The sequence below is a fragment of the Haliotis cracherodii genome, unplaced genomic scaffold, assembly GCF_022045235.1.
Source record: "Haliotis cracherodii isolate W230 unplaced genomic scaffold, xgHalCrac1.p SCAF_6, whole genome shotgun sequence".
Classification (NCBI taxonomy): Eukaryota; Metazoa; Mollusca; class Gastropoda; order Lepetellida; family Haliotidae; genus Haliotis; species Haliotis cracherodii.
In genome coordinates, this window is record NW_027266319.1 from 34,273,415 (window position 1) to 34,301,167 (window position 27,753).

Below are 27,753 nucleotides of genomic sequence, written 5' to 3' on the forward strand. Positions count from 1 at the left end.
TGAGTGAGTGAGTTGGGTTTAACGCCGTTTTTAACAGTATTCCAGTTATATCACAGCGTGTCAGCTTAATGTGGGAGGAAAGCCCGAAGACGTTTCGATCCTCGGTGAAAGAACAATGAAACAAATTTGGAAATAAGCCTTACTCACAGTACATTAGTAATAGCGTGCATACAAATTCATCACATAACAATCAAATGTTGAGATGTGTTTGTGTGCATTGTTATACACGTATTTGGTAGACAAGATTCGGAATCCTTGATAGCATATAATTTAACAGTGTCTAAAACTTAGTGTTCCCTTATAAATTTCCATCAGTATATTCACATGAACAACACAGTAACGCCAACACACACAGATGAGCAGACTCACATGACACATCACAGGGTTATATCAATATTTGATCCTCCAAATCCCAGGAATGTTATCACTAGTAGACAAAATCATAGTGATATGGCCATAAGAAATAAACAGTTTCTCATCTGTTTATTCTTCAATATTATAGGTCAACAGCCATTTTTCTCCTCTTTTTTTCAATAGGTAAAAACTAATTTTAAACTTGTTAGCTTTGGCAATAAAAGACAACTCTTCCACTGAAGTGAGACAATACTGACATTAATACAATGTAGAACCATTGAATAACACAGACATAGCCTGTTCGCTGTTATAAATAAGTGGGTTACGGAGGTCATACAGCATGGTACGCTATATTATCGTGGCAGTTACCGGTAATTTAAAATAGATCGTAATGGCGCACACTTACTAACCTACTAAATATGTCATAAGAAAAACGTTTCTTCTTATTTGTTCAACTTTTATGGCACATCAGTTAGGATTGATTTTGATACGGAGTTTGGTTAACAAAGTACCTGTGATTGGCGATTCAAGGGTGGGCAACTCTATTATCGTAGTATGGCTTCGTGTGAAATATGTGCTTTACATCACTTCCTGTTTTGATCATGCATACTAACTATGCATACGATCTAGGTTGGGTCAAGGGACTTCGTCCAAACAAATGGATCCTCTATTCAATAAAGCTATGAAATATCATGCTTAGGTTTGGTAAAGTAAACATTCGACAGGGTGTGTGGATTACAAGATTTACCAATACCGTGATAATATAGAGCGTGTGATAATATAGAGTCATTCTTTACATTTACTATTATGTTGAAACCCATGACCACGAGTATGGTGTTGACAAACCAAAAATAATAAGCAGGCTAACACTGAATTTGAACCCACAGTCATCGGATACTGGAAGGGTGAAGGGACACAACTCTGCACATTAAATCACAGTTCCTTAGATCACTGGGTCATCCACATCCTTTCTTCAATGAAGATAAGAAACATTTTTTTCACATTTCATGGCATCACATGATAGATGGTACATTTATATAAGATTTTCCAATCTGAAGGATATCACCAATGGTAGAGTAAGGACAACACACGATTGGAGGTGTGTTTCAAATGATTGTATTTTCATGATATTTGGGAATTCATTAAGGATATTATGTGTCTCCCCGACACCTCTAAACTGAGGGTTTCAATCTACATTTAAAATGAACAACCAATCAAATCTCATTTACTAAGTCTTCATCATTGTGTTCACTGAATATCAATTTTAAATCCATCACAAAAAAAACCAACATGGCTTAAGAGACTGAACAAAATTCTTGAGATGCAAAATTTTGTAGTACCGGTAATTGATTTCAGTTTTTTAATCAGATTTATATTTCAGTAAAGAACAATCATAAAACTAATCATTCTTTACATCACACCAGATGACATCAATATATTTTTTAAATTCTAAAATGATTTCTGTGCTGGTGCTCATGGAATCAAATTAGATGCTATTGCAGGATGATCCATTCAATAAATGAAAAACAATTACTGAAATTAAGCGCCCCTGACCAACTTCCAGACCAATCTGTAAATAATCTTTATACTTTCACCCTAGTCACACTGACAATTTACATATCAGTCTATATTTTAATGTGTATATTGCAAATATGAAAACAACAGCCTAGATTTTGCCCTGTGACTATTATCCAAAAGGATCTACAGTAGGTCTAATGCAGTTTAATTACAATAACAAATATGAGCATTGTTTGAATATGCCCCCCCCCAATCAATTTTGTAAGCGCCTGGGACTCTTATTACAGTTCACATAACTGTCTTTTAACATTGATGAATTTATGTTATATATGTTATCTTCATTATAATTCTGATTAATTCATGGACATGATTTGTTCTTTGCCATCACAGATGCAACATCTCCCAAAATGTTTCGGAACTCAACAACAAAATGAAAGCACTAAAACTGTAAAACATATTCAACAATCTATACACTAATAAACCATTCTGAAAAATGATGAGTATTGGCACAAACTGTGATATTTTATATCTTTCTTCTGATTGGCTGATCACAACCAAGCTGCCATCTCATTGGCTGATCACAACTACAGCATGACACCTGACTGGATGATCACAATTGACACTGCTGATTGGCCAATCACAATCTAGGTTTGCTTTTGTCCACGGTTTTCGTCTTCTTCAACCCACCCTTGCTGAAGCCAGAGATGGAGCTGAGTAGAGCGCCACGCCCTCCCGATGCCGCTGGTGGAGGGGCACTGGAGGGGGGTGGGGGGGCAGGAGCTGGGGGTGGGGGTGGAGCACCAGAAGATGGTGGAGGGGGAGGAGGTGGAGGAGGAGGTGCTGAAAAGAGAAACAGAAATAAGTTAGCAAGCACTTGTCAATATAGTTCTTTTTTCTTGAACAGTTTGTTTGTTTGTTTGTTTGTTGTTTAACGCCGCACTATATTCCAGCTACATGACGGCGGTCTGTAAAATAATCGAGTCTGGACCAGACAATCCAGTGTTTGACATCATGAGCATCAATCCATGCAATTGGGATCGATGACATGTATCAACCAAGTCAGCGAGCCTGACCACCCGATCCAGTTAGTCGCCTTTTATGACAAGCATAGTCACCTTTTACTCTTGAACAGTTGTAGACTTATCAGGGAGCAGCCAAGAGATATTTGGGGGAGGCCTGGGATTTTGTATCAAAATTAGATATTTTCTTTTTTAAAACTATGAGCTTGAATATTTCTATTAAAAAAAACACCTTGCCACAATGTTATTTTGGAGGCAGGCAATTTTTTTTTCAATGTCTAAAGCATAATTGTAGTTTCAATTTTCAGTTCTTAGTTTAGTTTGCAATTCAGGGACAATTTTTTGTTTTTTTTCAATAAAACCCCAATACCCATCCCCCCACTACTTCCCCAAGTATATTGGCCAATACACCAAGTAGGATTTCTTGTTTAGAAATGGGTCCCAGCAGTAAAAGTTAAAAGTAAAACCTGTTCTTTGATGCTATGAGACTGACAACAACATTGTTTATCAAGCAATCATCCTTCCCTGTAGAAGTGACATCAGAAAAAAAAATCACAATTAAAGTATAGTCAACTTAAGGTGATGAAAATGTGCAACTGACTGCAACATTGTTGCAGCATGGAGACTGACAGACACAACACAATCAAATTGCTGCATATGTACAAGAACGGGGCAAAAAAAGGGCATTCGATCATCATCTCAACACATTGTAACTATGTGGGGAAATGAACCTGATCCTTCAGTGTGATGAGTGAAAGCTTAATCCACTCCGCAACCCCACCACCCCGATTGTTTAAAGACTATGAAGTATGTGTGCACAAGTATCGTCATAATGAAACAACTTAGTAGGACACTTGAGATAATTACATAATGCTTGAAACATGTGATCATTTACAGTGAGTGAATGAGTTGGGTTTAACGCCATTCTTAACAGTATTCCAGTTATATCATGGCGTGTCAGCTTAATGTGGGAGGAAAACCCGAAGTGATGCAGGTCTAAGACGTTTACCACTTCGGTGAAACCTACGAGCACAGATATGGTGCTGACAAACCTAGAAACATAATCGGGGCGAACCGGGATTCAAACCCACAATAATAGGTTTCTGGCATGCCCAAGGGATGCAACTCTGCACAGCGAATTGCGGCGCCTTAGACAACTGGGCCACCTGATCATTTACAGAAAGCAGGAACCTTAATATACATTGTTTATACAGGGTGGTATAACCAGCTATATAACCACTTTTATGTAGTATACTATTGTTATATGAGGTGTTAAATATTTAAATTATGTATACCATGTATACATAATTGATTAAAATAGTTTAGTTGCATTAGGTTATTTTGATAATTTTCGCAGAAATTCTTTTGAAAGTCACACATATATATATAATTAGTTGTTAGTAAAGTTGACCATTTGATAGGAAGATAGTATTGGAATATTGAAGAAGTTAATTGACAGTATGCAGATGGCCAGAGATTGTGAGAATCTGTACATACACATTGTGAGAAAACAGGAATTTTCATTTCACATTCAAGACTAAGATCTTTGTTTGCTAATTTCTTAGATAATACTCAGGACGGTTTAATTACAATTGTTAAATTATCAAGATCATACCATCTTCACTTTCTGTTTATTGTTTGTTTTTATTAACTAATAACAAATAGCAGCAAAAGGCTGACAACTGAGGTTAGCAGCATCATTGTTATATGCCATTCTTAGCCATAGCATGTGTGGTGATTAAAATGGTACTGCTCAAAGTTTACACCAATGAGAGCCTGACACTATATGTGAAACTCATCTCCCAACGAACGGTTTATATGCCAACAACAATGTGCTGAAAGAAACAAATGTGAAGACAGAAAAGATTCATCCAAAGCAGGTCTGTTGGCAACATGGTCAAATATTCTTTGACATCAAAACGTTAATGTATACATGTGAAAGAATATAAATGTCTGACAATTTACACAAAAGGCCACACATTCATCAGAGCAACATACAATATATGTGAGTGAGTGAGTATGGTTTTACGCTGCTTTTAGCAATATTCCAGCAATATCATGGAGGGGGACACCAGAAATGGGCTTCACACATTGTACCCATTTCGGGAATCGAACCCCCGGGTCTTCGGCGCTTTAACCACAAGGCTACCCGACCGCCCCTACAATATATGTACATGACCAAGACAACAAAGCATTTACATGCACAATGCAGCACATTTTTACATAATTAATATGCTTGCATGTTACAGAGAAATTAGTGTTTAATATCACTTTTATTCATTTTCTGCGTGTCTAGGTCTAAAATATTAATTGACCCACATAACCCAGTCTGAAAACATTTGCTTTACAACACAGCATCTGCAGCAGAAACACATACCTAACTAGGACTGTATACACTGATTAACAATAACACAGGCGATTATTGGTATGCACGAAACAGATGCACAACATCTACCAACAGACAGACTACAATGCAATGAAGCTTGGATTGCCACAGCCAACAGAAGTTGCAAAAGAAGCAAAAGCTGAAATAGATAGTTGTAGAGACAGTAGTACTAGACATTCAGCATGCACCCATATGAGACAGGCAGTTTATACCTAACACTGTGAATTACGATCTCTGTGAGGTCTCTGCTAGTTGTCGCCTGTAGGGGAAAGAAACAGCGGTCAAGGATTGGACACAGAATAAGAGTTATCTGCCCCTTCCATATGCAAGGTTGTAGAGATGGGTGAACGACTGAGGCTACTTTTATTTATTGCTTCTCAAACTGTCTTACAAATGTACTTGTGAAAGTCAGAGTCTGTCTTGGATTTTCTTGAAGTCTTGAATATTATCTAATGACAGGCAAGGGAAATTGGGGACCTCAACATACTCCAAATAGTTACTAATTTAGGATATAATAGGATTAAAAGTTCCCCCTTTCTTTTTCACCACTTACAAATCTACCTAAGGCTACAAAAAATAATAGTCTTGGTTCTCAGGGTCTCCCACATCATCATAAAGTCTGCGCACATTTCGTTTTTTATTTCCATTTTCAAAAGAATTTTTACTTATCTTTACATATTCCACGTCTCGAACACACGACCCTGGCAGTGAAATGCTACAATACTTAAGCACACTCCACGTGTACAGAAGAGTACACTAATAATACCTTTTATTGTATTGTGTCTGTACTGTCAGTAGAGAATTTTGAAAGCATCAATGAAGGATTGCAACACATTTTATCATCCAAAACTGGCTCCCACAGGAGATATCGCTTGGATTAGATCAAGTGATATCTACACTGTAGATATCGCTACAGTGAAATTACGTCAAAATGCTTTGCAGACCATTGTGATGTCACTGGTTACCATGACAATCACAATCAAATGACATCTCTAATGGCTCTGCTACTGAAGCTGTTAGCAGTACTTTTTACACTGAAGACACTGCTAATTACTGTCTACAAATTAAAAAGGTGGGAAGAATGATGTTGGATGATAAAAAAAATCTCACCCTCGTGTCTTTTTATATCAAATATATCAACACTCGTTGATAAAAGTTGCAAAAATCCTCGGCAAGCCTCGGAAATTTCCCACTTTTATCAACTCGTGTTGATATATTTGATATCAAAAGACAGTCGGGTGAGATTCTCTATATGAAAGATGAAATACAGAAATTTTGGACAAGGCCTTTGTAGCAGCTGATTAATTGGATGGATAAAGATATCGGAACTCAACCATGTCTAGTCTCATCTACTTTGGTTCATATGAGTTACACAGTTACTCATAGTGAGTGATTCTGGTTTCATGTGTTCAAAGCAACTGAGATCATGGTGATGTCGGGAGAATTTATCAAAAAGGGGCTCAAAAAGATATACCTTTGATACGATTGGTGTGTGTGTGGTGACTTGTTAGACGTGGTGACGGTGTAACTGGTGACGGTGTAACAGCAGACGATGCAGCAAGCAACTACTACAACGCCACACTACCTGTTTCGAATGCAACACTATGTCCCTCTATTTTCATGTCAACAGTCTTTTTCTACCAAGTCTTGCTACCTTACTCCTGGAGTAGCAACCCATTAGCAAACTATGTGCACCCTGAACAAACACAAAACATTAAATGCACCTGCGGTAATACCAACCTAATTATTAGATTTTCACCCCTACCCCACTACTAAAAACCTTTTGTCATTTCAATGTCCACCTTTGCCAACAAAGAAATCACTTCGAGTGTTGTCTTACTACTTGATGAAACACACCACACTGTATTCAAACCAAACGTTCATGCTTCATGTAAATCACACCTTTCCAAAGTTAACCACAGATGCCTGGATGAGTTTGTATAAACATAAGGCTAAAAAAAATAATAGTCTTGGTTCTCAGGCACTATCTGCATCATTATAACGTCTGCCTCACTTTTTGTTTTTATTTCCATTTTCAAAAGAAATAAAAAATCTTTAAATATTCCATGTCTCGAACACAGGACCCTGGCAGTGAAATGCAACGATACTTAAGAACAACATGATTTTGCTGAAAATTTGGTTACATACTAGCTTGAACAACAAATTTTTTTAAAACAAACACCATCCGCCCGCACTATATTTTCAAAAGCCAATGCCTGAGAATCAATTCTTTTATTTTTATAAACCTAACAAAATGTAACATTTAAATCTCACAAACCTCAGTTTTTAAAATAAATTTGGATGAAAATCAAATACCGGTAATTAATTTATTGTGGGCTAATTATGGGAATTTGTTTCAGGTAAATAACAACTGGAAGATATAATTTCTTCATCACGTTCATTTTCTAAATTTGTTCTGTGATAAAAACTATCCTCCAAAATAAACAGGCAAAATGTTATTCTTCAAGTGAACTTGTTCTCTTTAAAAGAAAAGAAATCTGGCACCTGTGTTTCCAAATTTTGGATATGTAATACAAAATATTACACCTACTGCTCCAATGGTTTATTAATTTTGCCTGAGGGCTTCTCTTTTTACAGCTAATAGTCATCATGCTCACAAAGCATGACACATTTAATCAAACTCCATCTTGATAATTACGTGGAATATTATTCAATAACATTTCCTTAACCACACACATCAAACATGTTAAGAAAGCAGTAAGAGTAAAGGCATGATACAGTTTTGCTACAAGGAAGAATTAATCCCTGGTGCCTACAGAAATCAGACAGGAACAAGAATAGAAGGCAAATCACAGAGTCACAAGCTCCTCACAGCGATAGTACGTTCCCAGAGCTCTCTATACTATCGCTGCCACCAGTCAAAACTCCCCACTGTGAATAGGTGGCCACAACCATGCTTGGAGTTGAACTCGCAACCGAAGGACCGTTATGTTTACAAAACAAGTGACGACTGTCGTGACGCTGAATACACTTATCGCTGCTAAATTACTTTCTTCGTTTGTCAATTTGAATTTCTGTTTCATTAAAACTATCGTGTTATTGATATAGTAAGAATGTAAGGGAGAAGTTGGTTTATTTTCCGTTAGTCTGCAATCTCGAACCAATCTGATTATCAAAACAACAAAGTAAATTCATCAGGAAAACATGGTCAGTCGTAAACCTTTTCAAATTGAAATATGATGGCATTCCCAAAGACATAAACAAAAGTATAAACGTTACTACATATGGGGTTGGAGGGCAAATTTCAAGATTCTTGAAATGGCCGCGCCCACACTGGTGGCAGCGATGTTACCGGGAGTGTAACGAAGGTGTCACGCGCTGGGAAGGAGCTTGACAGAGTCAGTGTAAGGGGAGACAACTGTGTACCCACCTGCCCCTGTGGTGGACATTGGACTAGCTGCGGAAGGTGATGTGGGAGCCGGGAATGACGACGATGTTGGAGAAGTTGGTGATGTTGGTGATGTTGGAGATGTTGGTTCTGCATCACCATTCTCTAGAGCTTTCTGTTAAAATGAAAATTATCAAGAATGATAATTTGTTTTATTTGTTTGTTGTTTCACACCACACTCATCTATATTCCAGTTATTGGCGACCAGCAAATAACAGAGTCTGGGCCATACAATCCTGTGATTCATATTGTGAGCAAACGATCCATGCCCTTGATCCACAATGACATGCATTCAACCAATCAACCAAGTCAATTATGAGTCTGATCACCTGATCAATGTGACCCGTGAAGATTTGGGGTAGAATAGGTCTTCAGCAATCCATGCTTGCTGTAAAAGGCGACTATGCTTGTCGTAAGAGGCAACTAACAGGATTGGGTGGTCAGGCTCACTGACTTGGTCGAGCATGTCATTGATCCCAATTATGTGGACCTATGCTCATGATATTAATCACTGGATTGTCTTGTCCAGACTCGATTATTTACCGACTGCCATCATATAGCTGGAATATTGCTCAGTGCGGCGTTGAACAACAAACCAACCAACCAGCCTGATCCATGTGCTTGCCTCTTACAACCAGCATACAATCGTGGGGACCTATTCAAACCTGGACTTTCGAAAGGGTTATAATTTTCTGAAACTTTTTGTTTTCAGATAATGACTTTTACAAAAGGAATTATTATCAAATGTTATCAGAAATATTTTTATCTTTATGGTTGGTTCACTAACAAGATTTAAAATCCATCTTTTCAAAATTGGAAATTTTAGTATAAATTGTATGTTTATATACTTATCCTATCTCACATTCACAGTGGCGATGAGAAAGAGAATGAATTGGTAGAGGCGCACACGTGGTCAGTTCAAGCAGGCACTGCGTGCATGAGAGGCATGTAATTGACCTAGCTTTTGGATGTAACCATGGAGATGCAGGGGTGGCTATTTTTATTTTCAGAACCAATCAGAACTGCAACCCATTTCCAAAATGCAGCACAAAAAAGAAATCAAAGAACACCCGATTCTTTCATATTACTTATCAGTTAATCTGTCCTGAATGGATGCTGCCCCTACTTCATCAGTTTGTACAAACAAGTCGTTCCTCCATCACTCATGAATACACCAGCGCATCAAGTCACAGCACTATTACTCATGCACCTTGTGTGAGTCTGTGCACAGGCCTAATGTCACCACCTGAGTGAGTGAGTGAGTTGAGTGAACGCCGCTTTTAACATTATTCCAGTTATATCACGGCGTGTCAGCTTAATGAGGGAGGAAAGCCTGAAGTGATGCAGGTCTCAGACGTTTACCACTTCGGTGAAACCCACAGGCACGGTGCTGACAAACCTAGAAACATAATCGGGGCGAACCGGGATTCGAACCCATAATTATAGGTTTCTGGCATGTCCAAGGGACGCAACTCTGACGAATTACGGCGCCTTAGACAACTGGGCCACCCGTGCCCCCGTCACCACCTGACTACAAACAGTCATATATCATTATTACACTTCATAGCATGCATATGTATTCATGGGTGCTTACAAACCCATGAAGCATCGACAATGTAAATCTTGAAATCTTTGACAATTACAGAATTGTCCTTCCATTCGTCTCGGGCAGATGGCCTGGATAAATTGAATATGCAAAATCTTTAGCATGGCTACATCCCATTCATTACACAGAAATATCAATAAAGCAAGTGAGTCAAGCCCTGGTTTGGTCTTTGCAGTGTTCATGTACACACAACAGCCATTGTGGACATCTAATATCCATTCCAGACAAAACAATATTGCATCACTGTCTCACCTTCCTTGATTTCCGCCTCTTCTTCTTCTCATCCTCTGACATGTGGAATTCTTTTGCCTTCGAGATGCGCTTCACTTTGGAAATCTGCAAGCAAAATATAAAGAAGATATCTGTACTTGTCAAATAACATGTTAATTTATCATCCCAAACTTCCACAGGAGATATCTCTGGGGTGAAATCAAGTGATATGTTCAATGAAATTGCATCACAATGCTTTGCAGACCAGTGTGATGTCATTTGTTACATGATGTCATAATCAAATGACATCACTAAGCTCTCTGCCACTGAAGCTGGTTAGCTGTACTCCAGACACTGCTTAGAAAGAAATAAAGTTTGCAAGGGTCTTCGTGCTTTTTAAAGACTAAAACCTGTGTTTTATAAGAGATGGGTTCAAAAAGAACTTGAAATTAACAGTGCCTTAAATTGAGAATCCTTGATAAGAAGTGTTGTGCTAAATCCCAAGAGTAATGTCAGGTTTTAGTGACTAGTTTCAGGTGGCTGGCTCTCACAGGGCTAACTGACAGGCTGTACCCTTACGTTAAGCGACAAAGTATTTATAAACAAAACAAAACGTCGGTAAAATAGATTGTTTATAGTTTAACAAAGTAATATTTTATTATCCTTTCAGTGTGTGATTATCAATAATCCTAACTACAAGTCATGAAGTATTGCGCTTACAAGCTGGTTGCATCTTCATACGGACAGCGTAGTTGTTGGAATCTGCTTGGGAAACCCCCACTGCATGAGGGATGGTTGATGTCATATATGCTATATTTCTCCCAGGTAATCATTTGTTTGTTTGTTTGTTGTTTAACGCCACACTCAGCAATATTCGGGTTATATGATGGTCTGTAAATAATCGAGTCTGGACCCGACAATCCAGTGATTGACATCATGGGCATCAATCTACGTAATTGGGATACAATGAATGCATCAACCAAGTCAGCAAGCCTGACCATCCAATCCCGTTAGTTGCCATTTACGACAAGCATAGTTGCCTCTTATGTCAAGGACGGTTGCCTCATATGTCAAGCATGGGTTGCTGAAGACCTGTTCCACCTGGGATCTTCACGGGTATCGCATTCAATTATTCAACAAAGGGTGATAACATTCAGTTATTCAACAAGGATAAAGAAACTATTTCGCGGATCAATAATTGATGTAGATGTTAGTGGGATTGCAATATTTTACTACTCAATACAAGTATTGACCGACATCGCACACTAAGTAAAAGTATAGATTTTTACCTTGAATGGATGCATTAATAAATGTTACGCCAAACACTAATTACTAGTGAAAATGAGTAGTGAACCACCCTACACATGCAATTATCGTGATACGTATTGGATCGTGACAAGGTATCGTGATGTGTATCAGATTGCACAGTTGGTGTCTCGTCCAAGCCTTAGTGGATGTGCTTGACAGTTATAAAAAAACAATTTCACCAAGGATATGATAGTTCATAGGGGAGGTAACCTGAACAGCATCATGACATCAGGCCATTACGATGTAACTCAAAAAGTGTACTTTATCGCAGGATAAACTACAGTCAGTGCCTTCGATCTTTTTGCGAAGCTTCTTAGAATACTGTTTACCAACTGAACAATTTGGAAAAATTATGTTGGATGATAAATAGAATCTCGTCTCAGTGTCTTTATCTACACATGTCGATAGAAGTTTAAAATTCCTCAGCAAGTTTTATCGACTTTAAACTACAGTAATAACGAACTCAAAGGGACCACTAATTTTAGTTCATTTTAACCATAGTTTGTAATAAGCATGTTTGTTATGAACATATTTTACTGTATTTGATATCAAAAGACACATGGTCGAGATTCTCCATCCTTACCAGCTTTTGTTCCTCTTTGAGCCTTTGTTCAAACAGGTCTCGAGCTGTACGCACGAACTCCTTCAGTTTGCTGGGAACCTTCAGCTGTGGTTTCTCCATAACACCCAGAGCTACATCAGCAAACAGCCTGAAATTACACCATCACTTTACTGGTTGTCACACAACAGACAAGACCCACAACAGCATGGGTGGAAGTTAAGACAGTGAGTCACTTATTCTGAAGTGTATCTTTGACACTAAAGCCACATGGACTCATCTTCTCCACTGACATATAATCCTGCCCTTAGGAAATAGTAACATCAACTGTTTATAGAATTATATAACCAACCCCCAAGAGCGAGACCTACGTTTCTGAGTTATGGGGCCTACACAGAATGCTCCCTGTGTTCATGTGTTAAAGGGGCAACACAGAATGCTCCCTCTGTTTCTTTCAAAGGGGCTACACAGAAGCTCTCTGTGTTCATGTGTTAAAGGGGCTACACAGAATAGTTCATGTGTCAAAGGTGCTACTCACGGATGAGACATGAGGTCAGATACACTGGGCAGCCCATTCTTGCAGGCCTCAGTCGTCAGTATTGATTCTAGCACCGATCCTGAAAGAAGGAACAAATTGTGAGGGATTCGCACTTAACAAAAATAATTTTGCAGATAAATTTTGTATCCATGCAAACTCTCTCAAAAAGTGCAACAGCAAAATGAAAGTGAGTGAGTATGGTTTTACGCAGCTTTTAGCAATATTCCAGCAATATCACGGCAGGGGACACCAGAAATGGGCTTCACACATTGTACCCATGTCGGGAATCGAACCTGGGTCTTTGGCGTGATGAGCGAAAACTTTAACCACTAGGCTACCCGACCACCCCGCAAAATGAAAGTATGCACCTAAATACTTAAAGTGGGAGAAAGATGCACTGTACAACAAAAGGGTAAGCAAAGTAAGGAGCTGCCAAAACCAGCTACCCTTGAAAACATCATGCCTAATTTGTTTTCTTGTTGCTAAATAGGTGCATATTCCACAAAAGGTGCATCTTTTAATGTCTTTTGGAATGTCGTGGACGGGGATCGAACCCTGGACCTTCCACTCTCTAGACCACTAGACCACGGAGGCAGTCAGGGTATGAGTCCATGAGAACAGGTTTGTCCAGACTCACGTATCTGTGCCGGGCAGTCTGGAGGGAAGCTGTCACAAGACGCTGTGTTGAGTTGTCTACCGAATGCCATCTCGTACAGTAGATGTCCGAAGCTGTACACATCGATTGCTTCTGTAGTCTGTAAGTACAACAAATATAGGTAAAGGCAATGGCACTACCCAAGTGCAAACCCAGCAATAACAGAAGCACTCATAAAATCTCAAAATCTTTCCCTCCCTCCTTGCTGGAGTTTGTGATGGAGTTGATATATGAACAGTATTTCTGCCATGGCATTGTGTCCGCTTAATGTGGGATGAATAACAAAAGTGATGCTGCTCTTTGATATTTACCACTTTGTTGAAACCCACGAGCAAGGTATGGTGCTGACAAACTAGGGATAACATATAATCACAATCAGTCTGAATGTAGGATTAGAACTCTTAATCATAGAACCCTGACACATCAAAGGGAAACAACTCTGCACAGCAAGTTGCAGTGTTAGCATTAGAATACCTGAACATTATCAGCAAATATTTCGTAGATAATTTTCTCCAATGAATTAGCTCTTGGTGCAAAGGTACATCGCTGTATTGTGAAGTACCTCTATGGTTTATTATCCATTTAATATGTACAGTTGGCATCATAGCAACAGCTAATTTTTGGACTGGTTTATACAAGCATCCTCAGTCTGCAAGGTAGGTTGGTTAGCAATATTGCCGCTATATGTTTGTTTGTTATTGTTTCTTGTTTAACGCCGCACTCAGCAATATTCCGGCTATATGACGGTGGTCTGTAAAGAATCGAATCTGGACCTGACAATCCAGTGATTAACATCATGATCATTGACCTACACCATGTACACAATTAGGATTCCTTGTGCATTAACCAAGTCAGCAAGCCTGACCACCTGATCCCGTTAGTCGCCTCTTACAAGAAGTATAGTTGCCTTTACGGCAAGCATGGGTTGCTGACCAAGTCTAAGCCAGGAAACTTCACGGGGAGAAACAGTTAGGTGACATACTTGGATCTTCTTGAACTGAGTGAAGAAGGGTCGATGATACGAAGGCAGACCGAGCAGCCAGTTCTCCAGCTCCAGCAGCTGGCACGTGCTGCCATTGATGATGATGTTGCCTGCATGGAGGTGGCCTGCAATAAACACATCATCACACTCTACACACATTTGTCCCGCGCCATGACTTTGGAATTCATATATAGAGAGATATTTGTTTTACATAAAGCCTTGGCAAGTTTCCTTGATTCCACAAACATGAAAACAGCAGAAGCGGAAGTGGCTCTTTTGAAGATAAAAAGAAAGAATTATTTTAAAGAAATGTTTTCATTGACTAAGTGTTAGTCTACACAAACATCTGAGGACATCCCTTTACAGGTCACCTCAGAACAACTCTTTGCGAGCCTTGACCGACAAATGAAAGGACTAACAGGAAGTCAACATTAGCCAATTAGAAAGCAGCTTTCTTCAGCTTTATGGCACAACTTTCAAACTGGCGACTTCCATTTGATGAATATCTTTCAAAATTAGATGATTGAACAAAATAAAATTCTGGAATGTCTAACAGATGGACAAGACTCTTTGGCAGTACTTCCCACTGGCCATGGAAAGTCTCTTATGCTTCAAATGTTTATCCCATTGAAACGAGAGAGAGAGATGATGATTTTGACGGATTCAATCGTACAGCCCGAAACTGTCATTCAGAATACCCAGTGTAATACCCAGTGCAGACAATCCAGTGATTGACATCATGAGCATCAATCCATGCAATTGAGATCGATGACATGCATCAACCAAGTCAGTGAGCCTGACCACCCGACCCTGTTAGTTGCCTCTTACAAAAAGCATTGTCAACCATTTATGGCAAGCATGGGTTACTGAAGACCTATTCGGATCTTCACGGGTCGTTAACCTTTCCGAGGTTGTATGAATGGAAAACACATTCAGGCTTTCCCTATCTGGTAAGCAATACACTGTTTGGTTGGATGACAGGTTGTAACATGATCCGTAATGGGACGTTCTCAGATCTTTATTTTGTGGAAGCAAGAACTAGAATCAGAGTTTAATGAGATTGAGTAAGGTCATACATGTAGTGTTGACAAGGATTCTGCCAGAACCCTACGGTTACTTTGTCTCCAGCAAAACATCAAGAAAGAAGTTAAGGAGCTGAAGAGTGTTTTCATTAGGGCTGGGACGAGTCCAAATTTACTACCCGGGTACCCACTCCCCTATTACCCGACCCTATCCGGGTACCCACTGTAGGTCTCAAGTGATAGGTACAAAATGTCCGAATGGGAATAGTTTGACCGTAGCCCCGGACAAAATGAAGTTGATTGAAGTTTTATCTTTATTCAAACATATGAAAGTCAGAAGGAATGGGTGCATAGTCAGAAAGAAATGCGAACATTTGTGGCTTGTAATATAACCCCCATAGTTCCAGATAATCTTTGTCACTAAACAATATATCACATGACTAACCACGGGTCCGGGTGGTCCTGTGGGTACCCGGGTCCTTCTCAGTACCTACCTGACCAAAGTACCCGAGTTACCCATCCCAGGTTGTTTTCAAGACAAAATCAAATGTCCTTTTGATGAGGAACGTTATGTTAACCTTGACAACATACCAAACATTTACTTCAGAAATACAAAATATCAAGAAACCTACTTACCATAAGGAAATCCCTTGTCATGTAAAAATTTTAAAGCCTCCAATATCTGTTTTCCAAATGTTCTTATCGTCCCCATGTTAAGAGCCAATAAGTTCTTGGGATTTCCATATTTTTTTAAAAAGTGTCCTTTAGGCTTGCACTTGCAAATCATATCTCTTAGACTGCCATTTTCACTGAATTGACGAATCAGCATTCCTCCATTTTCATTGGCTGTTGCAAATATTGTCGGATGTATGTAAGGGTGCTGTAAAAGTTAAAAGGTTAACATACAGTAAGCTACGCTTATAACAAAATAACGGATAGAGGGAACTTACTAGAATCTATCAATGTTTATGTTTATAATGAACTGTTAATCCCTGAGCTGCACACACCACCTCCGTGGTCAAGTGGTAGAGTGTCTGCCTGGATTCCCTGGGCTCGAGACACTAGTGGCTATTACGAGTTATGTCCCTTCAATGCCTCTCCTACGGACCAATCAGATTCCATCCTCTCGTAACTTGCATTTGCTTCGAACAAAATGGCGGTGCCCAGTCAAGAGGATCTGATTGATAATCAAGATCTATATTGTGATAAAACGGGTCTTACATCGCGAAGTGCATCAAATCACGTGAGCACCTTGATTAAAAACATGAAAAGATTTGGAAAATATCTGTTGACAAATAGTTGGCGGTGCACATGCTTTGCAAATCCTGCAATCGACCAAAATCTGCATGACAGTTTACAAACCGGATTTCGATTTCATTGTGCGATTGTGATTGGACTATGCATAGACTCGTTAGTCCAGCCAAAGTGACACTCCATAATACCAGCCTAGTTCGGCAAGGGTGGAAACTGGACTTTTATAGTCAGTTAACTCACTTGCCTCGGGAAGAAAGGAAGATCACATTGTCAACAAAGTGTAACAAACTGAAAACACTTCCCGCCTCTCCTCACCTTTCCCCGACTCTGATGCTGAATTTGAGATTGAACTGCAAGTGACTTGATCTCAGATCTCGGACAGTCAGAATGCTTATAACGAACTCAGGTCTTAACAAACTAATATTAGTGGTTTCTTTGAATTCATTATAACTGTAGTTTACAGTACATGCTAAATGTGTGCTTGATCAACACTACAAACTCTGATGTTAGAATCACTTAAATAAGATCAGATTAAATCAGAGTACAGCAGATCTTAAAGGACAATGATGAAATACTTTTCTAATATTTTCAAGAAAAATATTCCATGGTAAAAAAAGCTGTGACAGGGGACCGCAATGACCTGGCTCGATGCAACGAAGGATTGCTAAAGGGCTCTACTTATAATCATTTACCAGGTTTAAAAATGTTCATCTGAAACCCACCTACATAATCAAATTTCAGGAGGTTTACAATTTCTTGTGAGTGTTTTTAGGAAACTTTCCTTAATTTGATGAGTGTATTCTTTCCTTGACATTCATCTTATTTAGGCTAAAAAAAAATAATAGTCTCGGTTCTCAGGCACCGCCCACATCATCATAAAGTGCACTACACGTTTCGTTTTCATTTTAATTTAAAATTACTTTAAAATCTTTAAATATTCCACTTCTTGAACACAATATTGCTACAATACTTAAAAACAACATGACTTCACCGAAATTATTGTAAACAAAATTTGGTTACATACAGCCTGCCCTCACTATATTTTCAAAAACCATTGCCTGAGAACCAATTCTTTTATTTTTTTAAGCCATACAAAATGAACAAGTCTTTTGAAGCATTTTACCTTCCAAATTTATAATTAATCACTTACTATCGAATTATTTTACCTGTAAAATGATTTGGAAATTGGCTGGCCAGGAACGCTTTTCTCAGCAAAAAACATCCTATAATGCCCATTTTCTTGAATCTTAAGCAAATGTTATTTTTTTAGGGATTTTCAGGAAGTTTTGGGACCATTTGCAAATAATAAACGTTTTGTGTTGTTCAGATGAAATTATTGTCATGGAATATTGTTGGTGATATTTGACTTGCGAGAAATCAGTCACTGTTTCAATAATATCCCAGCAGTCAACACTAACCGAGGGAAGCAAGCCATATATTCCTGATGAACACCAGGTGTCAGGGACCTCTCCCTTCCCAGGATCCAAACAAGGTGATTTACATTCAATATCAGCCTCACCTGAACGGAAGTTAACACTTTCATCAATGCTGCCAGTTCCTTCTCTCCTATTGTGCTGTCTGGGCCATAGTCACTCTGCAGAGTACAGGTATAAAACAAATGTACTTCCAGTAGGGATGTCGCGATTCACCGATACCTACGATATCATAGATACTGAGGCACACACCAGGCGATACTCAGCTCTCACATCCAGTAGTCGACAGATTAATACTGCAAGAACAGGTCTGCCTGGCTCAGACAAGAGCAGCATGGGACAAGTGGGTTTTGTTTCGCGATTTTCAAAATATCCCGTTGCAAAATAGTGGTGGCTTGGACAATAATGATTCTTTGGCATAATTTCCATGATCACATGGCCGCTTGACTTGTTGATTGGTCATCTTGGTCTGTGAAACATTTTTTTAAACATTTGAATATTTTTCAGGATGACATCCCAATAGATAAAGACTAATTTTTATAATAAGAATTACAATGTATTACTTTTGTATAGGGATGAATCTCTCCTCACTAATGTACATGAATAAACATGAGGCCTGTAATAAATGTTATATTTGGGATAACACTTTCTTGATAAAGTAGAGATTCTCGTACTTTTTGGGGTTGAGTCGCGTCTGGGAATCGAAGCCCCCCTCCACCAGAGAGAGGCACCTAATCACCAGCACACAAAGTCAGCGGTCTAACCCACTCAGCCACCAAGGCTTCCACAAAAATGAAAGTCTGACAACTGGTAGTCTAGATCACGTACCCATTTTTCAGTCAGTGAATTTGCTTTGAAAACAATTTGGACTATATTCTAGTTGTTTCAACCATGTCAGCTTAATGTAGGAGAAAAGTCTAATCTAAGACAGGCAATAGGTGCTTACAACTTTTGTAAAACCAATGTTCTGAGATCTGAGGATCCTGGCAGGCAAGGGAAGTAACTCTGCAATCTGTGGTTGCTTAGACCACTATGCCAGCCATGGCCCAATGTTGAAGAGTGATAGTGACCATCTTTTTACTGTAGAACTTAATGTCTCCAGACTTACCCATGTGAGCATCTGCCTCTGTTTGGGATGACTGAGTGGTTTCACCAGGATGTAGCTCTTCCGAATCCTCCACCCTGGAACAAGGTGAAGCAAACGTCAGTGTTTGTTTGTTTGTTTGTTTGTTGTTTAATGATGCACTCCGCAATATTCCGGCTATATGATCGCGGTCTGTAAATAAACTAGTCTGAACCAGACAATCTACTGATTGATCGATGATACAAGTATATGTTTCACCAAGTCAGCTATACTGACCACCTGATCCAGTTAGTCGCCTCTTACGACAAGCATAGTCGCCTTTTACGACAAGCATAGTTGCTGAAGGCCTATTCTACCCAGCATCTTCATGGGGCCAAACATCAGTGATGTACATCTGATTTCATCATGATCATAATTTCCCACATGGGTACAATGTGTGAAGCTCATTTCTGGTGTCCCCCACCGTGATATTGCTGGAATATTGCTAAAAGCTGTGTAAAACCAAACTGACTCACTCATGATCATGAAGAAGAGAGTGAAATGAGGTTTTATGTCCCATTCAAGATTATTTCATTATTGCAGTGACGAGTATGCATGTGTGTTTATGTGTGTCAGTTTGTACTTTTCAAGACTAAAGTTGGTCTTATATAGCGCTAGCTAACTGTAACTATGCCGCAGTCAAACATGGATACCCCACTCAGACACAGTATACCGACTCTGGGGTGACCAGTCCTTGTTTAGTCCCTTAATGTTGAGCTGATTGACATGCTGACTGCCTTATTGTTAGTGTTGCCAAAGTCAGCGCCATGTCACTACACCCAGCCCCATAACTACACTTTCATTGTACTTACCGTATTCGACATAATAAGCACCCCGCTCTAATAAGCGCCCATGGCGACATTTGCTAAGATATTGGCTATTGAGCAATCCCAATTAGCACCCCTTCCGATTGATCAATGTACATAGGACATGTATTTGCGTATAATAAGCACTCGTGTGTTATATGCATCCTTAATTATGGGCAATTAAATTCTGGAAAAATATATCTGTCGTACATAAATATTTCAGGCTGTCAGCATAAACCACAAAATTTATCTTTCAATTCTGTTGTTTTTTCACCAAAATAATATTCTAATCAGATCCCCCTATTTCTAATTTTGAGAGCGCCCTGGGCGCTTATTACGTCGAATATGGTATTTGGCTTCTCTCCTGATAATCTCATTGGTTTATATTGTTATCTTTGTACATTAGTGAGCGAGTGATATGGTTTTACGCTGCTTTTAGCAATATTTCAGTAATATCATGACAGGGGACAACAGAAATGGGCTTCACACATTGTACCCATGTCGGGAATCGAACCCGGGTCTTCAGTGTGACGAGCAAACACTTTAACCACTAGTCTACCTGACCACCTCTTTCTACATTAATCCCACCTTGTTCAACCATATCATCAAGAACATATATATTAACTGAATAGGCTTAGTATTCTTTCACCTGATGAATAAAGCAGGAAGTAGCTCTGAAACGTCATTACAAAGAATAAAAGAAGTTGTTATCCACAAAAAAGTGGGACGGTCGGGTAGCCTAGTGGTAAAAGCGTTCGCTCGTCACGCCAAAGACCCGGGTTCGAATCCCAACATGGGTACAATGTGTGAAGCCCATTTCTGGTGTCCCCCACCTTGATATTGCTGGAACATTGCTAAAAGCAGCGTAAAACCAAACTCACTCACTCACTCACTCACAAAAAAGTGTCATGTATTTATGCCTTAATGCAAAATAAGACACCGACTGACTGAGTATGGTTTAACACCGCTTTTAGCAATATTCCAGCGATATCACAGCGGGGACACCTTAAATGGGCTTCACACATTGTACCCATGTCGGGAATCGAACCCGGGTCTTCATCGTGACGAGCAAACACTTTAACCACTAGGCTACCCAACCACCCCTCCGAAATAAGATAAATACACCATGTACACAACATATACAATAATGTCTTTGCTGTCTATGATGATTGTGATAATTATTTACCTGCATCAGGAAATGGTTCTACAACATCCCAGTTGGGTTCCGAGCGGATGATCATGGAGACATGTTGAAGGGCAACCTCTGAAACAGGCAGGGGAAGGTCATAGCCAAGATATTTAGAAGCAAATGGCTAGATCGGTCTGTGGAATTGAATCTTAAGTACAGCTCAAATGTTTCAGGGACGGAGTAAATTTTAACCCCACTTTTAGAAATATAGGTGGGTGACACAATCATGGGCCAAACACATTATACCAATGTTGGGAACTAAAACACAAATATTCACCATTTCAAACAAACGCTTTCATCACTAGACTACCCAACCAACAACTCACTCAAATGTCACAACCAGTTTGTAATTGTTCCAATTACTTTAAGTTATATTCAAAAGGCTGTGATCATGATGATTGACATCATGAACAAAGAAAAATGATCAATAAATCATTTTCATCAAGATTATTTTGAGGATGTAATTATGTTTGTTTGTTGTTTTTTAACATTGAAAACAGCAATTTTTCAGCTATAAGACAGCAGTCTTATAATCGAGTCTGGACCAGACAATCCAGTGATTGTCATCATGAGCATCGATCCACACAATTGGGATATGATGACCACCCGATCCCGTTAGTCGACTCTTACAACAAGCATTGTCATCTTTTACAGCAAACATGGGTTGCTGAAGACCTATTCTTCCCCGGATCTTCACAGGCAAAATTATGTAGATAATAGTGTAGATGTTACCAAGGTGATTGGCCTGGTAGTTGTTGGGGTCGAGGAATCTCTTCACCATGATACTGCTTGACAGGAGGTTGCTCCCCAACAATATCGCCAGGAATTGCTGCAATCAGATATAACAATTGCAAACATGGTCAAGTTGAAAGGGCTAAATATTTCTGCTGTATAAGACCGAACAATATACATACGTGTTTGTTTCTGATTTCCCAAACAACCCTATTTATGAGCACCTTACTTTGTTCAAAAGCTATCATAATGTTTTCTTACCTCAGATTTACAAACCCACTCAAAACATGCCACTTCACTCAACATCTTGTACATAAATGTGCAATCTCATTCAAATCAGACCCTAGTTTTCGCTACCGCTAAACAAAGATCTGAAGACATCCCATTAGGTGTCACGTAAGAACGACCTTTCATCCGACCAATCAGAGCGTCGCTTACCAGATTATGAAAGTGACAGTCGGAATGAGATTTCTAATCATGCAACCCCGAAAACTTTAACATGGGGTATTCCGAACGATAGTTATGGGTTAAGCGACTGAATCCTTACAATTAAGACCATCTATTAGCCATTCCAGAATGTTTTTTGGGTTCAGGTTTCAAATTTGTAATCGAGAATTTGTCAAAATATGTTTCGAAGCATAGTCGCCAATTTGAAATTAGTGCCGTAAAGCACAAGGTGTGAATCACAAACAACTGCTTTTAATAAGTATAACTTAATTATCGCAGATATTAATGTCACTCAACATGCTCATACGGTTTCTGTCAGATTTAACCAGCCAGTACAGCTTGTGGTCTTTGACCAAGGCTCTGTTCCATAAAACAATTGCAGCACTATGACTGTCGAAACACTGTACGGTGGCCCATAAGGGACATGGAGTCTGTTTTTCAATATTTTGATGTTTCACTTACTTTTATCTTAACCTTTTGCAAATTAACTCAATTTGTCATACAAATATGTGATAAATCATGTATAAAAACAACCGAAAACATGGAAAATGTACTTTCAGGTAGCTATTGAGTCGCTGAAATGTGAAGCAAAAATGTCAAAAACTAAAATGGAAATGTGTCAAAATAAAAGCGAATAAAAGTTTTCTGTATTTTCATTTTAGTTTTTGACATTTTCGCTTTTGTTTTTGACATTTTCATTTTAGTTTTTAACATTTTCGTTTTTGTTTTTTAGCATTTTCTTTTTAGTTTTTGACATTTTCGTTTCACTTTTCAGCGATTCAATATCTTCTTTACACATGATTTATCACATATTTGTAAGACAAATCGTGTTAATTTGCAAAAGGTAACGACAAAAGTAAGTGAAATATAAAAATATGGAAAAACAGACTCCATGCCCCTTATGGGCCACCGTAAGACTGTGTTAAAGTATGGGAGTTACGTTCATCTGAGCACTGCGGTCGCCTTTCCCTTTCGGAACTGGGCCCAGCCTTTTAAGAATTTTACAAGCCAGAGATTAGCGTTATCTTCTAACACTGTCTATGCCAGTAATATATCTGCTGAACACACCTCTAGCCCTCTCTGCCGGACAGCGATGAACTCCCTATCAAAGTTCCCAAACACTTTCTTTGGTGGCAGAGGAAGTTCTATGTTGGACTGACGCAGTTGAGACTCAAGATTATCAAAGTCACTGTAGCGTTTCATCACCTGCCAGGAGTTCTCCTTCAGTGGCCCCCTCTGAACTCGGAGAATGTACTCCTGGAAAACAACCATATAAGTCCCAAGCTATTTTGATTATTTGAACATTTTTTGAAAATTGACATATGGCATGACATTTCCAATACAACAGAATTTCACATCAAAAGTATGAAATGCACATAAAATTGCTTCAAGATAAAACCAACTCGCGTAATAGGAACATGAGCACACGATCTTGAAATACCCACAGTTTGATATCAATTTGTGTTTGGACTAGAAAGAGTTTACACTTTGAAATTTTTTACATGCACTTGGTGTATGTGGACATAAAGATGATAAATATTATGTTGCATTTTTCAATAAGAAGTTGCACTGGTGCATGTTTTATGTAGCTAAATCAAGTCCTCCATATGAAGCAAGATCCATCCCAAGATGGACACCTTCATAACCCTCATCATCAGAGGGTGACGGTCTGGTAGCCTAGTGGTTAAAGCGTTAGCTCGTCATGCCGAAGACCCGGGTTCGAATCCCGACATGGGTACAATGTGTGAAGCCCATTTCTGGTGCCCCCGTCGGGATATTGCTGGAATATTGCAAAAAGCGGCGTAAACCATACTCACTCACCCACAGAGGCAACAACGAAGTGAAGAGCAGTAATTCTAGACTATCCTGATTGCAATACCTGGCATAGGATAACCCTCGAACAGAATGTTTTCATGCAGGTGCTTGAAAGGGTGTTGTTTACAAAGCAAACAACAGAAAAGAAAGCAGGTGACTCAAGGATAACCGTATTGGTTGCGACAGTCGATTCCCCAACCTCCATACTGATTCAGAAGAACAGGAAGCTAAACAGTTTGTCAAAAGTGAGCTGATCATGTTGACATGAGTCTGTATTATGACAGTGCCACTATTTGCCAACTGGGAGCCAGTTTTGATTCCCACTAATTACCAAAGGGTTCCCCTTAATCAGAGCTCCAGATAAGCTGCTTATCTGTGTAAAATATGCATTAGAAATGCAGAAATTTGCTGTAAAATAGAATCCAAACGTATCAAATATGCACTGAACATTACAGACACACAACATAAATAAAACTTGTGCGTATCATCAAAATATTGTGAAGTAACCCTTTGATTCGATTAGCAAATCAGCAACTTATTTTGAAATTATAAACAAGCATTCCGTCAACCTTGCCAAACTCCACAATGACAGTTACATCATGATCATTTGCCATCACACTTTCTTGTGGAAGTATCGTGGTATTTTTGAGTCCTATAAAGCTCTCGAACTCACACGACACCAGTTTGCAGGGACTAGATGAATAGTGTTTTTAAATATTTAACTTAAATACCCACATGTGTAAAAACTAGTGGGTAACAGAAATTTGAATACCCAGACAGAATTACTGATACCCAATGATTTTAAAATGCATGGGTAAAATACCCAGAACACCAAAAGCTTATCTGGAGCTCTGCCTTAATGTATCCATGTGCAATAGTCAGTTATTGGGCCTGTATTCTTGCATTATTGGGAATTGGATGGACTGAAACATAATCCTTCCTTGACTTCAAGGTCTGACCGGCAGCTAGCAACTGAGCACCTAAGTGGGTAGCCTTTGGTAATTAATGGGTGTTAAAATGTCTGGCATACATGCCATAGTCCTAGACTGACAGTTTAAATTTGCTCCAAGAAGAGTTTTTGGTAACAATGAAGTTTATTTGAGGAAGCTTACTATAGCACTAATGTGGCTCAGGCTGACAACTGTGGCTCTTGCTTCACAGATCCTGCGTGCCTCTTCGAACCTTAGGGTTAGTTGTGGTTAGGGCAGGTTACCTCTAACTCTATCCTTAGCCCCCCATTTCACATAAGTACCTTTTACGACAGTCAGTGCTTCTTTCAGATCAAACACACCTGCATGATCCTTAGGGTTGGGAACCTCTTGCCGATCACACACTGCTTTATGATCCTTAGGGTCAGTTGTGAGGTACAGTATGGCTTAGCTATCTCTCTTAACGAATTAATTCAATGTAATTTGAAGAAATTCCGTTCAATTGTTATCAAGTATCCCAAAGAAAATGGGGAGCACCTTTAGAATACAGTACCACAACTTCTCGTGAGGACGATCTCTGCCGTAGGTCACATGTCTCAAAGACAAGCAACCAGTTTTTGTGAGAAACTCGCGACTTTTGGATTGTTAGCCCGACAGCTAACCGACTGAGCTAACGTCCACACTGTGAACCAAAGTGCAAATATACCTAGTCAAACCTACGACGTTACGGAACTGAACGAAAAGGGTCGAATGCGTGACGGACACTTACAAAGGTTACGGGTAGGCATGGTGTCTCGTGACTTTAGTCTACGGACACTTACAAATGATCCTGATGCCATTTGACACACTCGAGTGGATTTTGTGAAAAAAAAAATTGTGGCAGGGAACACTGTAAGGATGATGTGGATAATAGTAAGGACGAGGGAGGCATGAGCATGGCTAGTGACGACACAACAGTGAGTTCGCCTTTGAATCAATACTGAAAAAATGTAGCCGGTGAAAGTGGCTTGTGTGAATGTTACAGGACAGTTTCCAGTAGCCAAAGTATTTGACACAAAACCATTTCATCCTTTTAACTTGACGTTTTTGAGTGGAGAATATTAGGAACCGCTATAGAATTTATAATAGCCACTAAACGGGTAGATCTGCTTAACCCTAATGATCGTAAAGGGGATCCAAGGGCTAAGGATAGAGTTCGGGGTAACCTACCCCAACACTGGCGACATTTGGATGTGTTCAGCACCAATATAATATCCCTAATAAACTTCCCATTATTAGTTCCCATTTATAACCATTTTAGCCACTTGAATTACGAGAAAAACGAAATAAAAAATATATATAAAATAAAAGTGCTTTTGTAAACTAGCCCTTGCTGTAGAATGGCTATATTTAGTAAACAGATATTCAAAACTCTCAACACTGCTAGGCGTATTCAATGACATTGCGTTTAGAGATGATAGATAACTGGGAGGAGCTTATGCACATTCGACGACCCCTGACGTCCCAGGGCCATGTGACTTGCAACAAAACACTACAAGTTACGCCATAGGGTATTGTCACGTGTTTGAGATGTTTATGGTACTGTATTCGGATGGTAGCCTAGATTAGCTTCAAGCTGGTAATGTGAGTTTGATCTACAACACAGTGCTAATTGAAATCCGTAAAAATGTTCGCTTCTCTCGAGTTTTGGTATGTAACCATTGTAACCCCATAACTTCTTATAAATGACCATGATCATAACAGGGACAAGACGTGAAGTGTTTTATGTTTCTATTCTCTCATTGTTGGGTTATAATAACATAACTAGTGACACCATCATTGACATATTTTGGGATGACATGTTTTCAAACAAAATTTGATCTTATCTAGTCAATTGATAGTTCTCAATACTTAGGCAATCTATTCAAATTTTCTTATCACAGTACTTTTGTTCATGAGTAAACCAGAGAAATATTTACACTACTGTACAGGCAAACGTGTAAATGTGTTATAGCGACCGTGTTCCAATACAATATGTTCTCTTAAATTTAACATCTCTCACCAGTCTCAAGCTCAAGTGGCAATTAGAATTTCATGAACATGCTGACGTTCATCTTTTCACCAGATTTAAAATTTAACATGTTCCCTGCAGAAAGGTGAGCCAAATCAAAACTTGGCGGGGATATGAACGGACGTCCTCCCCCTCGGTGACATCAACGTAATGCATGACCAGCTGATCTACTGTTCTTTACTCACGATATGGTCGCCATTTTTCTGAGCAGTCTCTATCACACATGTTAAAAGCTGCGTGTCATCCAAAGACACCCTCGCCGAAGTCTTCTTCTCAAATAAATCCGCCATTTTGGTCTATGGCGACATTTAAAACATTAGGTTCAACAGAATCCGGGAGCAGTCAGGAGGTCACTTCTTGTTTTCGTTTTGAAGGGGCGGTGCCATTTTGCCAGAAATCAATCTAGACA

The 27,753-nt window shown here is 39.2% G+C and overlaps 1 protein-coding gene across 2 annotated transcripts; it reads right to left on the reverse strand.

Annotated features, from left to right (window-relative positions):
* Positions 1 to 27,710, reverse strand: LOC139445941 (PX domain-containing protein kinase-like protein). Of its 2 annotated transcripts, XM_071227192.1 has the most exons (15): positions 27,530 to 27,710; positions 23,619 to 23,807; positions 22,104 to 22,200; positions 21,369 to 21,446; positions 19,362 to 19,435; positions 18,340 to 18,414; positions 16,203 to 16,446; positions 14,545 to 14,669; positions 13,545 to 13,662; positions 12,908 to 12,986; positions 12,394 to 12,520; positions 10,545 to 10,628; positions 8,669 to 8,801; positions 5,490 to 5,536; positions 2,628 to 2,712 (listed from the first exon to the last, which is right to left on the reverse strand). In XM_071227192.1, the coding sequence occupies exons 1-14, from the start codon at positions 27,632 to 27,634 to the stop codon at positions 5,526 to 5,528; spliced, it is 1,539 nt and encodes a 512-aa protein (XP_071083293.1). In that variant the 5' UTR covers positions 27,635 to 27,710; the 3' UTR covers positions 2,628 to 2,712; positions 5,490 to 5,525. The 2 variants fall into 2 exon arrangements, with proteins under 2 accessions (XP_071083292.1, XP_071083293.1); XM_071227191.1 differs by lacking the exon at positions 5,490 to 5,536 and having other exon boundaries at positions 1 to 2,712.
* Positions 27,711 to 27,753: the final 43 nt, after the last annotated feature.